The sequence below is a fragment of the Dendrobium catenatum genome, unplaced genomic scaffold (genome assembly GCF_001605985.2).
Source record: "Dendrobium catenatum unplaced genomic scaffold, ASM160598v2 fragScaff_scaffold_390, whole genome shotgun sequence".
NCBI classification, from domain to species: domain Eukaryota; kingdom Viridiplantae; phylum Streptophyta; class Magnoliopsida; order Asparagales; family Orchidaceae; genus Dendrobium; species Dendrobium catenatum.
The window spans coordinates 4,112,886-4,126,603 of NW_021318852.1; the positions used below are offsets into that span (position 1 = coordinate 4,112,886).

A 13,718-nucleotide genomic window follows, 5' to 3' on the forward strand; every position below is an offset into this window, starting at 1 on the left:
AGAAGGCGAGGAGTGTACCGTAAGGAAAAAAAACTTTCAGGCGCCGTGAGGTGGGAGGGTATAACGAGAGAGAGTGAGAGAGTGCGAGCGCGAGCGAGTGGTAACTGGTTAAGTGCTGGTGGACTGGTGGCCCGTCCCTTTCTGGACTTGTTCTCTGACGTAGACAGCGTGGTGGATAAGCGCTGCATGGACCGGGTCTACGTGGACCGAAACATCTTGTTGCCACGGTCGTTGTCCTATAGATGAACCGGGCCTACATATGGAATTGGTAGTGCTGCGCGACTTCTGTGCGCCTGTCGACCCTTCTACCGAAACATAGAAGTGTCGCGGATCTTCCTCCTGTTGTCACGAATGCTCACAAGTGGCACCATCCAGAGTCGCCATCTTCCAGCTATAAACCACAGGCGCCGCTCGCCCATAGGAACTTCAAACCGCGATAGAAAAAAAGGAAAGCGATGCAGTTCGCTGCTGCTCTTCGCACGCTCAACAAGTGTGTCATCTACCGGCCGGCGCCCGCTGCTCTCTTTTCCTCCGCACGCCAACAGTGTACAAGTGACGAATTGTACTGTTTAGGCTGGGACGGCAGACCACTGCGCAGTAGCCTCGGCAAAGGTGATACAGAGTGGCGATGGCGAGAGGAGGAAGAAGAGAACCGGGAAACAGAAGACTACCGAAAATACTATGAAAAGAACAAGCCGTCGCCACTTTCCATGGTGGAGTTAGTGGACACGCGGAAGCCGATCACCCGAGCGATGGACCACGTGGACGACGAAAAGAAGGTGTTTTTACTGGTGAGGGAGACGGTGGACGATGCTCTGCGGCGGGCGGAAGAGATGTGGTGGGCGGCTAAGGTGAGGGGCGATCCCGACTCGCCGCAGGCGAGAGCGCTCGCCAGGATGCTTCGCGAAAGATATAACAGAGAGGAGCATAAAGCTAATATCGCCCAATAAAAGCCTCAAGTTCTGTCGACCTAAATTGCTGCAAAGAAATGTAATGATTATGGATGCTTTAATTGACCTATATGGCTATACATATATATATATATATATATGGGAAATTTACCTACGTACCATTTTATAACATCCTATTTACATATTTAACACATAAAATTTTAATATTACATGCATATCACTCTATATTATTTTAATATCAAATGTAATATTAAAGTTTTAGGTGTTAAATATGTAAATAGAATAGTATTAGGTGTTATGCAGCTTATACGTGTGCTAAAGATTAGTTTTGGGACGATTTTCTTATATTTTTAAAAATATTTTTTTAGTAAAAATTTGTTTAAACTTTCCGCAAATAATAAAAAAATCGTCCCAAACGAAACCTAAATTAACAAATAATTTGTTGACTTATACAGGACTAGAACATGAATGGCCTTCTTCTTCACCTAGGTACGGTCTCCCACGAAGGAAAGTGATTAGTGGCGGCTAATTTGTCGTTGGGCTCTTCCTCAACTTAGCATGGAGCTTAATTAAATGAACTAATTATGTTGAATAAATTTTAATTTTAATTTTTAATACTGATCGTTATTAAATTCAAAATACCTTTTATATTTTATTTTTAATATTTTGCATACCAACTTAAGCTTCATTCATATTATTGTACTATTAAGAAAACAAAAATTGTTGCATTTAATAGCAATGATTTAAAAGCCACTACTATTAAATCCCTTCAGCCATGTTAAATATGTTATCAAAAGTGGCGATTTAAACCTCTGTCTAATATTTTAGTAAAGTCTTATATTCCCTCTTTGATTGCTTTGTTGGCCTCAACATGACATCTTCCTCGACCTAATCGAGTGATCCCACCCTCTCTCTCATCCATATGCCTAACATTCCAGCTTGTTCACTCAAATCGAGATATCTCTGTGAAGACACGAGCGCCACACGCGGCTCGGCACGTGATCCGCCAGCCAATCAGATCAAGGAGCCTCTCCACCAACTGGTGTACAGCACTCAGACTGTCACCAACGGCCACTAACGGCCCGCTATCATTACACATCCCATTTACTCTATATATGGTGTAATCGAGAGAATGGCAATTTATATGAAAAATGATTGTTCATCATCTTCTTGCTTAAGCTTTTCTTTCTCTTGTTACTAACGTTGTGCAGGTTTATCATGGTATCAGAGCCAAAGTATCCGTCTCTCTTCGTCGCCATGGCCGAGCAAGAATCGTCCTCCACCGCACCTCCCTCTTCACTTCTGGCCCCGAGACCAGAACCCATCTCAAACGAGATCACCATTCCAGCTTCCCTCAAGTTCCTGATGACGAACTTGAAACTTCTTATTCCCAATCAACTTACCAGCGAAAACTACCCCATCTGGCGACACCAGATCCACCAACTCTTCGCTGCGAATGGCTACGACGGACATCTGTCCGGCAGCATCATCAAACCAACTATTCTTCCCACCGGAACAAACTCTACAGAGGTCCTCACATGGAACCTCATTGAACAAAATATCGTCTCCGCCTTACTCTCCACAATTCCCCTGCTGTTCTGCCCTACATTCTCACTCTCAAGTCTGCCAGCGAGATCTGGGCCACGCTCGAACTGCGCCTCCAGCAGACCAACCGGTCGCACATGATACAACTCAAAAATGAGCTATACCACATTCAAATGCGGGATCTCTCCATGATGCAATATCTAACCAAGATCAAGTCTCTCGTGGACAACATTGCTGCAGCCGGTCTCTCCTTGACCCCGAAGAAATCATTCTGCATATCCTGAACGGGCTACCGCCCTCTTACAATGCATTCAAAACGTCCATCCGCACCAGCCAACTACCAATCATCATGGACGTACTCTACACTCAGCTGTGCAGTGAGGAAATACACCAGCAATCCGAGCTCAATCGGGAAATCACCCCGACATCAGATAATGCGGCCTTCTACGCCTCCCGTAACAATGCTCCTCTCGGCAGATCTCTTGCTCGAATCTCCAAGGGAAGAGGAGCTCCTTTCAGATAATGTCTCTCGGTCAATCGCTCGACCAATGATTCCACCCGACCTACCTGCCAAATATGTAGCAAGCAGGGTCATGTCGCCTCCACGTGCTGGCATCGTTTTAACTCCTCCTATAATTCAGGATCAAACTCCACACCTCGGGCGCTATATTCCAGTCCCTCTTCCACTTCATCCAATGAGTAGGTCTTGACTCAGGTGCTACAGCACACCTCACCCCAGATGTGAGACCTCGTTCCCTTACTGTTCCTCTCTAACTTGGATTTTCCTCCCAGGATCGTCCGGGACGATATTGAGATCGTCCAGGCCGATCTGTACTGTTCAAAATACCGTCTTGAGAATAGTTATAGGAACCGTCCAGGACGATCGGGACGATCGATTTTGGTCTGATCGTCCCACGACGATTTGGCGATCGGCCGGGCCGATCAGCCTAATGATATAAGAAAATCAGCTCGTTTTGAGGAGAGAGAAAATCATTTTAAAACAAAATATCTGATTTGAGGAGAGAGAAAGAGAAAGGGAAAAGATGAAAAGCTTGGTTTCAGAGGCCGCGGAGCGCTTTTCGTCCGACGCCGCTGTTGGGAAAAGTGAAGATCTCGTGGTAAGGACTCCGAATCCTATTTCTGTTTTCAGAGATATTGAGTTTTGACCGAGTTGTGCATTGTTTTGTGTTTTCGTAGTCAAATTTTGGACATGATTTCGATTTGACACAACTTTCATCGCACAACTTTTGGTATGTTATAGATATGATTATTGTACACGATTTGAGTATTTTCTGCGATGATTTTACCGGTCGGAATTGATTATACACGATTTTAATCGAATAGAAAAATATCAGGACTTGATTTGATTTGGATTCTATAGAATAATAGTCTTGTATTGATGTCGTGAATATTCTACTGTAATTTGGAAGAAATTGGAATTTGTGCCTTTTTGCAGGATTTTTGTGTAAATTTGACAGACTGTCGTTACTCTGCCCGATTTTCGTAGATTTTCGGATTTGTTTGGAATTGATAGATTAGATTGATATGCTTATGATTATTGATATGATTGTTATAGATTGCTTTAATATTGATTATTGAACTGATTATTGATTGATTATTGATACTGGAACACACGTATAACCTGGTTGAACATTGGTTGAAGATAGAATTAGTACGCAGGATCCGACACAATCTCAACGGCGAATGGCAACTCCCTTTCAATCCACAACACCGGCCAAGGCTTGCTTCCCCTCCCTGACTCGACTCGTAAGCTCTACCTCCATAAAATTCTTCACGTCCCTCTTCTCTCTCACAATCTTTTATCCATCCACAAATTAACTTCTGATAACAATTGTTCCATTTTGTTCGATTCCACCGGCTTCGTCATTAAGGATCTCTTGGACAACACAATACTCCTTCGTGGACATTGCCGTGATGGTCTCTACTCTGTTCCCTCCTCTCCGACCAGCAATTTTCGCGCTCTGCACTCCACCACCACTTCAGCTATCTGGCACGCACGGCTTGGTCACCCCAACATCAGGAAACAACAAAGCCTCTCAAAAATTTTTCCTTCTTTAAGTATTCCATATGTTTCTAGTTTATGTGTTTCGTGTAATGTGGCCAAAAGCAATAAATTATCTTTCTCTCTTAGTTCTTCCCGTGTAATCAAACCATTTATGCTTATACACACTGATGTTTGGGGTTCGTCTTTCTTCAAAAACTGGCTATCGTTATTACATCATCTTCATCGACGATCATACACGCTTCACATGGATATACTTAATGCTTACAAAAGTTGAAGCATTAACCAATTTCATACATTTTAACAAACTAATTCAAACCAAATTCAATTCAAAAATACAAACGTTGGGCTCGGACGGCGGCGGCGAGTACACAAGCCAACTGTTCAAATCCTACCTAGCCAACCACGGCATCACTCATCAAATTTCATGCCCCCACACCCCTGAGCAGAACGGTACAGCAGAGCACAAACATCGTCATTTGTTAGAAACCACTCGGGCTCTTCTGTATCACGCTAATCTTCCACATTACCTCTGGGCCGACGCCCTTCTCACTGCCACCTACCTGATAAACCGTTTACCTTCCAACAGCATCCAAAATCAAATCCCATATCAATTACTCTACAATCAACTTCCCAACTACTCCTACCTTCGGACCTTTGGATGTTTTTGCTTCCCCTGGTTACAACCTACAACACTGTCCAAGCTACATCCTCGATCACACCAGTGCATCTTTCTCGGTTATTCACCCACACACAAAGGATATTGCTGCCTTAATCTCCGCACCTCCAAGCTTCACATCTCGCGGCATGTTGTCTTCCATGAATCGGTCTTCCCGTTTCGAACCATAATCCCATCCCCACCTTCACCACCTTCGTCGTCTCCCCTATATACCTCACCATCCCTCCTTCTCCCAATCTCGACCACCATCACACCACCTACACTTAACCCCCCCACCACCACTATTTCAACTATACCTCCTAACCCGTCAACTTCATCACCTTTACCTTCTCCTCCGCAATCCTTCAATTCCCCAGCACCTACTCAACCGATCACCAACCCATGCCCTCACACATTCATTCATCCAATGCAGACCAGACTTCGATTTGTCATCCACCGCCCCAAACAGATACTCGACCTCCTTACCCTCACCAATGTCCCCTCTACACCTTCCACCTACAACCAAGCCTCCCAATCCCCCCACTGGAGAGCTGCCATGTCCGCTGAATTCATGGCCCTTCAAAAACAGGGCACCTGGTCCCTCGTCCCACCTCCCTTGAACAACACTGTTCTAGGATGCAAATGGACATTCAAACTTAAACACAACCCAGACGGCTCCGTAGAACGGTACAAAGCGAGACTCGTGGCACAAGGATTCAACCAGGAATTCGGCATCAACTACCGAGAAACCTTCAGTCTGGTTGCCAAAATGCCCACTATCAGGATCCTTCTCCTCATCTCTCTGCACTTCGGTTGGCCAACCCTACAGTTCGACATTTTGAACGCCTTCCTCCATGGAGACTTAAAGAGGACATTTATATGCAGCAGCCGCCCGGTTTCCTTGACAAAGACCTTCCCACTCACGTCTGCAAACTGCATAAGACCATTTATGGTCTGAAACAGGCTCCCCGGGAATGGTATAATACATTTACCAAATCCCTACTCACATTCGGCTTCCAGTTTAGCAAAGCAGATCCCTCCTTGCTCATTTATCACAAAGGCAACATCAAACTCTTCTTACTAATCTACGTCGATGATCTTCTCATCACCGGCAACGATCAGAGCGCTCTCACCACACTACTTGATCATTTGAATCAACATTTCTCCCTCAAACAGCTGGGGCCTATCTCACAATTTCTGGGAATTCAAGTTTCTCCCACTTCAACCGGTATACTTCTCCACCAAACACAATATGCTCTTGATCTAGTTGCGTCAGCTGGACTATAGCATAGCAAGCAAACTCAGACACCAGCTGCCCTCCGATCCACTCCAACAACAGCTGACTCTGCTCCGTATTCCAATCTGCATAAGTACATGCAACTGGCAGGCTCATTGAATTACCTGACCATTACAAGATCGGACATAGCTTATGCTGTTAACTACATTTGTCAAAAAATGCATCGTCCCACCATGGCTGACTAGACCTGTCAATATTGGACCCGACCCGAAAACCCGACCCGAAATTTTCGGGTTTGGGTTGACCCGAACCCGAAGCGGGTTGGGTTCGGGTCCGGGAAATCGACCCGTTTACAAAAACGGGTCGGGTTCGGGTTGCAGGTCAACCCGAAAACCCGTTTAATTTTAAAAATTTTGATTCACGCCCTTGCCCGAGCTGCCCGCTGCCCCAGCCCGCCCTTGCCCGAGCTGCCCGATTGCCTCAAGCCGCCTGCCCATTGAAAGTGGTTAGAGACGATAGCAATTCAGATTCAACAAGATTTGGAGGTTCTTCATCGCGAAGATCATGGAATGTCTTTGGGAGTTGGCGGCATAGTTTGAGAGATATAGCTTCAGGCTCGGTGCCGCCAAGGAATGGTGGAGAGTTCTCCTCCTCTCGCAGGAGACTGCCTAAAGAGATTGTACCTGAACCAATTGGCATGGAGTATTTAGATTGAGATGTTTTTTTGAATTTTTTGACTGGAAATTCTTTGCAGGCTCCCTATTTGTGTGCCTGGATGTAATCAGCAGCTGGGGCATGCAGGCTTTAGTTCTGCTTGTCTTAAAGAGCTCGGATTTGATTTGATTGAAGATTAATTCTTTATCCTTTATTCTATGTCTGTTAGTCTGTAGAGGCTGTAAAAAGTGGTTCTTGGATTTTCTGATTGGATTCTTAAAACTAAATAAATAAAAACACAGTTTTGATCAGAAATCAACAACCTAGCCCTCACACTCGGCCCTCCATTTTTCCTGCTCTCTCTTCCCCTTTTGCTCCGATTATAAACTCCCATCCATTTAAGGCCTCAGTGCCTAAGCCTCTTCTATGAGGCATCATGAACCTCGCCAAGTTTCCCCCTCTAGGCCCTTCTGCTTCTACCAGCATCCATGTTGCGATCATTCCACAAAGACTCACACAAACAAACCTCCTTGCCCCTACTAGGGATGTAAACGAGTGAAGTTAAGCTCGAGTCATCACCTTTGGTTTGAGCATTATTATATGTATTAGTATATAACTCAAATGTAATTAAATAAAATAAAAGGTGAGCTGTCATATTATGATTGGTTAGACTCTCACCTACTTGCTTATATATAGCCTGTAATAGCTTTCATATGAGAATGAGATAATAGTTTTATTTTCTCTCTGTGGTCCATTTCAAGAACCTCATAAGCGTGGTTCAAGAACCTACGGGTTCTACATGGTATCAGATAGGTCATCCTCAAGGAGCATCAATGGCGCTTTCGTCCGGATCTCAGGTTGAAGATCTTGATGTCTCAACACAGCAAGAAGCTCCAGCGCTCTCTTCTGTTCTCAAATTCGTAGTATCCAATCTGAAGCAAATCGTTCAGATTCAGCTTACACCGGAGAACTACACCATATGGAGATCACAAATCTCCAAGATCTTTCGGGCAAATGGGTTTGAATCTTATCTTGATTCTACTTTTTCCCATCCTCCATCCCTTCTTACAAATCCAGATGGCACCACCGCCCCTAACCCTGCGCATTCTAAATGGATGCTCACGGATCAAAACTTGTCGGCTGCGATTTGCTCAACCATTTCCTCACCGATTTTGCCCTACGCAATTCATCTTGATTCCTCATCTGCTATTTGGCAGACTCTTGAATCAAGATTTCAAGCCAACAACCGATCTAAGGTCATTCAGTTAAAGAATGCCCTTCACCATATCTCCCTAAACAACTCCACCATGACCCAATACCTCTCCGATATTAAGTCCCTGGTGGATCAGATTGCTTCCGCAGGATCCAAGCTAGATACCGAAGATATAGTGTTACATATCCTAAATGGACTTCCACCATCATACCAATCTTTTAAGACCTCTATCCGCACAATGCTATCTCCCATAAGTCTTGACAACCTGTACGCTCTCCTTCTCAGTGAAGAAATCAATATCGTCTCGGATGCAGCTCGCCAATCCTCGTCCGATCCGAACACTGCATTGTTTACGAATCGCGGAAAAGGCCGCAGGAACAGAGGACGCTCAACACAAAGCTCCAACAGATCTACTACTAATCCACTACCCACGTGCCAAATTTGCCTCAAGAAAGGGCATTCGGCACCTGCCTGTTGGCATCGTCTCAACACGCAGTACGTTCCGCAACCGCAACATCAAACAAATGCTGCATTACTCGCCGGAACCTCCAGATCCACGGACGAATGGTTTCTTGACTCGGGAGCCTCCTCCCATCTCACAAATTCACTTGAAAACCTCTCCGTTGCTAGCTCGTATCAGGGATCCGATGGCATTACAATAGGTGATGGAAGCTCTGTCGGGATCGCTCACTCCGGCACAGGTGTTCTACCAACACCTGCTCGTAAGTTGGTGCTTTCTAAAATTTTTCACACTCCTTCTCTTCAATTTAATCTACTGTCCATTTCGCAACTTACAAAAGACAATCAGGTCTCTATTACTTTCGATCCTAACGGATTTATTTTGAAGGATTTGAAGACCCAGGAAACTCTGCTCCAAGGTCCAAGTAAAAATGGGATATACCCGGTACTCTGCAATACTACCAGTGTTCTTCCGAAAACAGCTTATCCAGCTGTCCAGAACTCACAGTTCTCCTGGCACCTAAGACTAGGCCATCCGAATAAAAGAATTTTGCAATCTATTTCTGCTTCTAATCCTTTGTTACATATCAATGTTAGTAATAATGTTTGCCATGCGTGTACTGTTTCTAAAACTCATAAGCTTCCGTTTGAAGCATCTAGTACTAGCACGAAATCTGTTTTAGATTTGATTCATTCTGATGTCTGGGGACCGGCCCCTGTCATATCTACTACTGGTTTGTTATATTACGTTATCTTTGTTGATGATTTTACGCGATTTACTTGGCTTTTCCCGATGCGTTATAAATCTGATGTAACTGCAATCTTTATTACGTTTAAAGCTCATATCGAGAAACAAACCGGTAAACTAATAAAGAGCATTCGCACTGATGGCGGAGGTGAATATCTAAACCATAATTTTCGTAATTTCCTTCAATCTAATGGCATTTCTCACCAGGTATCGTGTCCGTATACTCCGGAGCAAAATGGAGTTGCTGAACGTAAGCACCGACATATCATCGAAACATCAAGATCGCTTCTGTGCACGGCTCATATACCATACGCACTATGGCCTGATGCGGTCCTCACATCAGTCTACTTAATCAATCGAATGCCATCAAGTACAAAACAAAACTACTCGCCGTTTGAGTTGCTTTACCACACAAAACCTAAGTATGATCACCTTCGCACTTTTGGGTGCGCATGTTTTCCACTAATTCCCTCTTCAAACCGTCACAAATTGGAACCCAAAACCAAATCTTGTGTCTTCATTGGCTATTCGGAAGGCTATAAGGGATATAAATGTCTTGACCCTCTCACATTCAAAGTAACTATATCCCGCCATCTTGCCTTTGATGAACAATATTTTCCTTATGCCCATCTCAACTCAGCATCTGCCTCATCCACCGATACTATACCACCTTCCCTTCTACTACCCACTTTGGTTCAATCTACTTTGGTACCCAAGACTCCACAATCCAATACCAATTTGGTATTAAATTCCTCACCGCCTCTCAACACTCTTGCTTCAAGTGCAGACCAGTCAGCAAAAGCTTACGCTACCATCATGCCCGATTCAGTTCAAATTCCTCCAACGAATCAACATCCAATGACAACTCGCAGCAAAACAGGCACAAGGAAAACTAAGGTTCAATTTAATCTGCTTCATCATCAACAACCAGCCAACCAATCCTTGGCTCCTACCAGTTATACCGAGGCAGCTAAACATCCGGAATGGCGGAAAGCAATGTCAGAAGAGTTTCTTGCTCTTCAAACCCAAGGCACGTGGTCACTCGTTCCTCCACCGGACACCGGCGTACTGGGCTGTAAGTGGACCTATCGTACGAAGCTTCACGCTGATGGATCTGTTGCCAAATTCAAAGATCGCTTGGTAGCTCTTGGAAATCACCAAGAATTCGGTATTGATTATTCTGAAACTTTCAGCCCGGTCGCTAAGCTTCCGACCATTCGAATTTTACTGGCTTTAGCTATACAAAACAACTGGAAGGTTCAGCAGCTCGACGTCGCAAATGCATTTCTTCATGGGAAATTGCAAGAAATCGTCTTCATGAAACAACCCAAAGGGTTCGAGGATAAAAATCATCCCAACTACGTATGCCGTCTTCACAAGGCTTTATACGGACTTAAACAAGCCCCTCGCCAATGGTACAATACTTTCATGGAAAATCTTCTTTCACTCGGCTTCAAAAACAGTAACTCTGACCCTTCCTTATTTATCTTAAATAAATCTGATACTAACATCTTCTTGCTTATCTATGTTGACGATATTCTTATTACTGGAAATAATGAGTTTATGATTTCTAATATCCTCAAACAGCTAAGCATCAAATTTACTCTTAAACACTTAGGCGAAGTGCACAACTTCCTCGGGCTTCAAGTCATACGACAGGAACATCAATTCTTTCTGTCCCAACAGCAATATGCCACCTCGATACTTCAACAAGCAAATCTGCTGCAATGTAATTCTATTTCAAATCCTTCCTGTACCAAGCTGCCGCAAGATTTCAAACATGAGGAAACACTTTCCGATCACATGATATACAGGAAAATTACGGGATCTCTTCAATATCTACTCTTACGCGTCCCGACATCGCCTATAGTGTTAACATTTTATCCCAACATATGCAAAACCCGTCACAGCAACATACATTTCTCCTCAAACGCCTCCTACGTTACATCAAAGGTACGTTGGATTTTGGATTACCTATTTCTAAATCTAATCTTCAACTTTCTTCTTACTCAGATGCCGACTGGGCTGGCGATCCGATGACTCGCAAATCCACTAGCGGTTCTGCTCATTCCTTGGCGACACGCTGATTTCCTGGACAGTAAAGAAGCAACACACAGTCGCCCGATCTTCCACCGAATCTGAATACCGTGCACTCGCCGCCCTTACAGCGGATGTGATCTGGCTCCGAAAACTCCTGAACGAATTCAACATCACACAGACGTCTCCGACTGATATTTTCTGCGACAACATGTCGGCCATTGCTCTAGCTAACAACCCGGTGTTTCATGCTCGCACGAAACACATTGAGATAGATCAGAAATTTGTCCGTGATCATATACAGCAACAACATATCCGCATTCTTCCAATCAACACCATAGATCAAGTCGCCGACATCTTCACCAAAGCATTATCTACACCTCGGTTTCATACCTTACGAAGCAAACTAACGGTTACACAAAATCCATTAGTTTGCGGGGGACTATTTGTATATAACTCAAATGTAATTAAATAAAATAAAAGGTGAGCTGTCATATTATGATTGGTTAGACTCTCACCTACTTGCTTATATATAGCCTGTAATTGCTTTCATATGAGGATAAGATAATAGTTTTATTTTCTCTTTGTGGTCCATTTCAAGAACCTCATAAGCGTGGTTCAAGAACCTACGGGTTCTACACTCTCGTCCTCTCGATTCACTCATCTCAGGACCAAGCTGAGCATTTGCTCCTCAAATCCTCACCTTGCGGGGGGCTGTGAAGACACGAGCGCCACACGTGGCTCGGCACATGATCCGCCAGCCAATCAGATCAAGGAGCCTCTCCACCAACTGGTGTACAGCGCTCAGACTGTCACCAACGGTCACTAACGGCCCGCTATCATTGCACATCCCATTTACTCTATATATGGTGTAACCGAGAGAATGGCAATTTATATGAAAAATGACTGTTCATCATCTTCTTGCTTAAGCTTTTCTTTCTCTTGTACTAACGTTGTGCAGGTTTATCAATCTCATCGTATGCCAACGTTCAAGTTCCTCCATCCCTATTATGTGATACGGCTCTTTATCATCCTGATGCTGGTTGATCCTGTCGGCCTCTTTCACTCAAATCCTGATGCCATTGTTCCATGTGTGAGCATCGCACCCCGCCTGTCCTAGCTATCCTTGCCCTTACCCAAGCCCTCCACCAAGAGTTCGGCGCCAGAGTGCCAACCACCACCTGGCCTAAAATAAAACTCCATGCTCACGCCGCCTTTCTAATTGCTCCTACGGCACATCGTATATTTAATTTGTTAAATCTCCAATCAATGATTATGTGCTGATCGTTTGTAAAATCCTTACAAATCATCTTAAGAGATAATTAATTCTATTTGATGGTAGGATTGTTGCATTTCAACCAATTACCTTGTAAGGTTCATTAGAATAAGTTTGAAATCTGTAGGCTTATTTCTAGTTTATTGGAGAAAATCAAGATGTTGACCGTGTGGAGCATCAATGTTATTTTATGTATTATTATTAACCTATAAATGATTCGATGATAATGAAATTTGGGTAGTGTTATCTAATAGAATTGAGCTTTATTGTCATCTAATAAAATTTGGATAGTATCATCCAAACATAAGAATGAACCCATAGTGTGCATTTCAAAACATTGAAATAAATCTCAAAATGCAATGCTTTGGGATTGTTTGATTGCCTATAAAAGGATTGTAAAGTATTCCAACGTCTGAGTTTTGAAAAAAGTAGCATTTGGTTGAAGTAAAATAAATGCAGTGTAAAACTTTTATGTATTTGAAATTCATCGTCCAGTTCATTTTTTTGTGTATTTGGAATTCCTCCTATTTATGCTAGTTTCAAATATTGGATATTCATTGTAATTGTGGTAACCCTCCACTTTGACCACCACAATCGGCCACCCCACCCCGCATATCCTGCCACCATCGTCGTTAGCTGTTTACCACCACCTCCGCCAACCGCTGTTGACCACCATATCAAAATCTTCGGCGCCACCGCCGAGCACCGCAAACCACCACCAATAGCCACTGGCCTGCCACTGATCACCACTGTTGCTTGTCGCCAACCATCATGTCGGTCACTGATTTGTTGTATTTTAATTACATTCATTTTTCTTAAAACTTAAAAAAAAAATAATTGCATTTCTTTTACACTCATAAAAATTTAAAAATATTCATTTTATATTACATTTCTTTTTCAAACAACCAAACAGCCACTTAGCAAATTGCTATGTATTTAATCTTTATTTTTTTTTAG

General features: G+C 43.6%; 1 protein-coding gene across 1 annotated transcript; it reads left to right on the top strand.

Moving 5' to 3' along the window:
- The first annotated feature begins 427 nt into the window (after window positions 1-427).
- Window positions 428-1,028, top strand: LOC110107806. Its single transcript, XM_020838200.2, has one exon. The coding sequence runs from the start codon at window positions 456-458 to the stop codon at window positions 948-950; it is 495 nt and encodes a 164-aa protein (XP_020693859.1). The 5' UTR covers window positions 428-455; the 3' UTR covers window positions 951-1,028.
- Window positions 1,029-13,718: the final 12,690 nt, after the last annotated feature.

Bases quoted from the DNA above. Each gene is read 5' to 3' on its own strand.
- LOC110107806 (XM_020838200.2), top strand. From the start codon at position 456: ATGCAGTTCGCTGCTGCTCTTCGCACGCTCAACAAGTGTGTCATCTAC.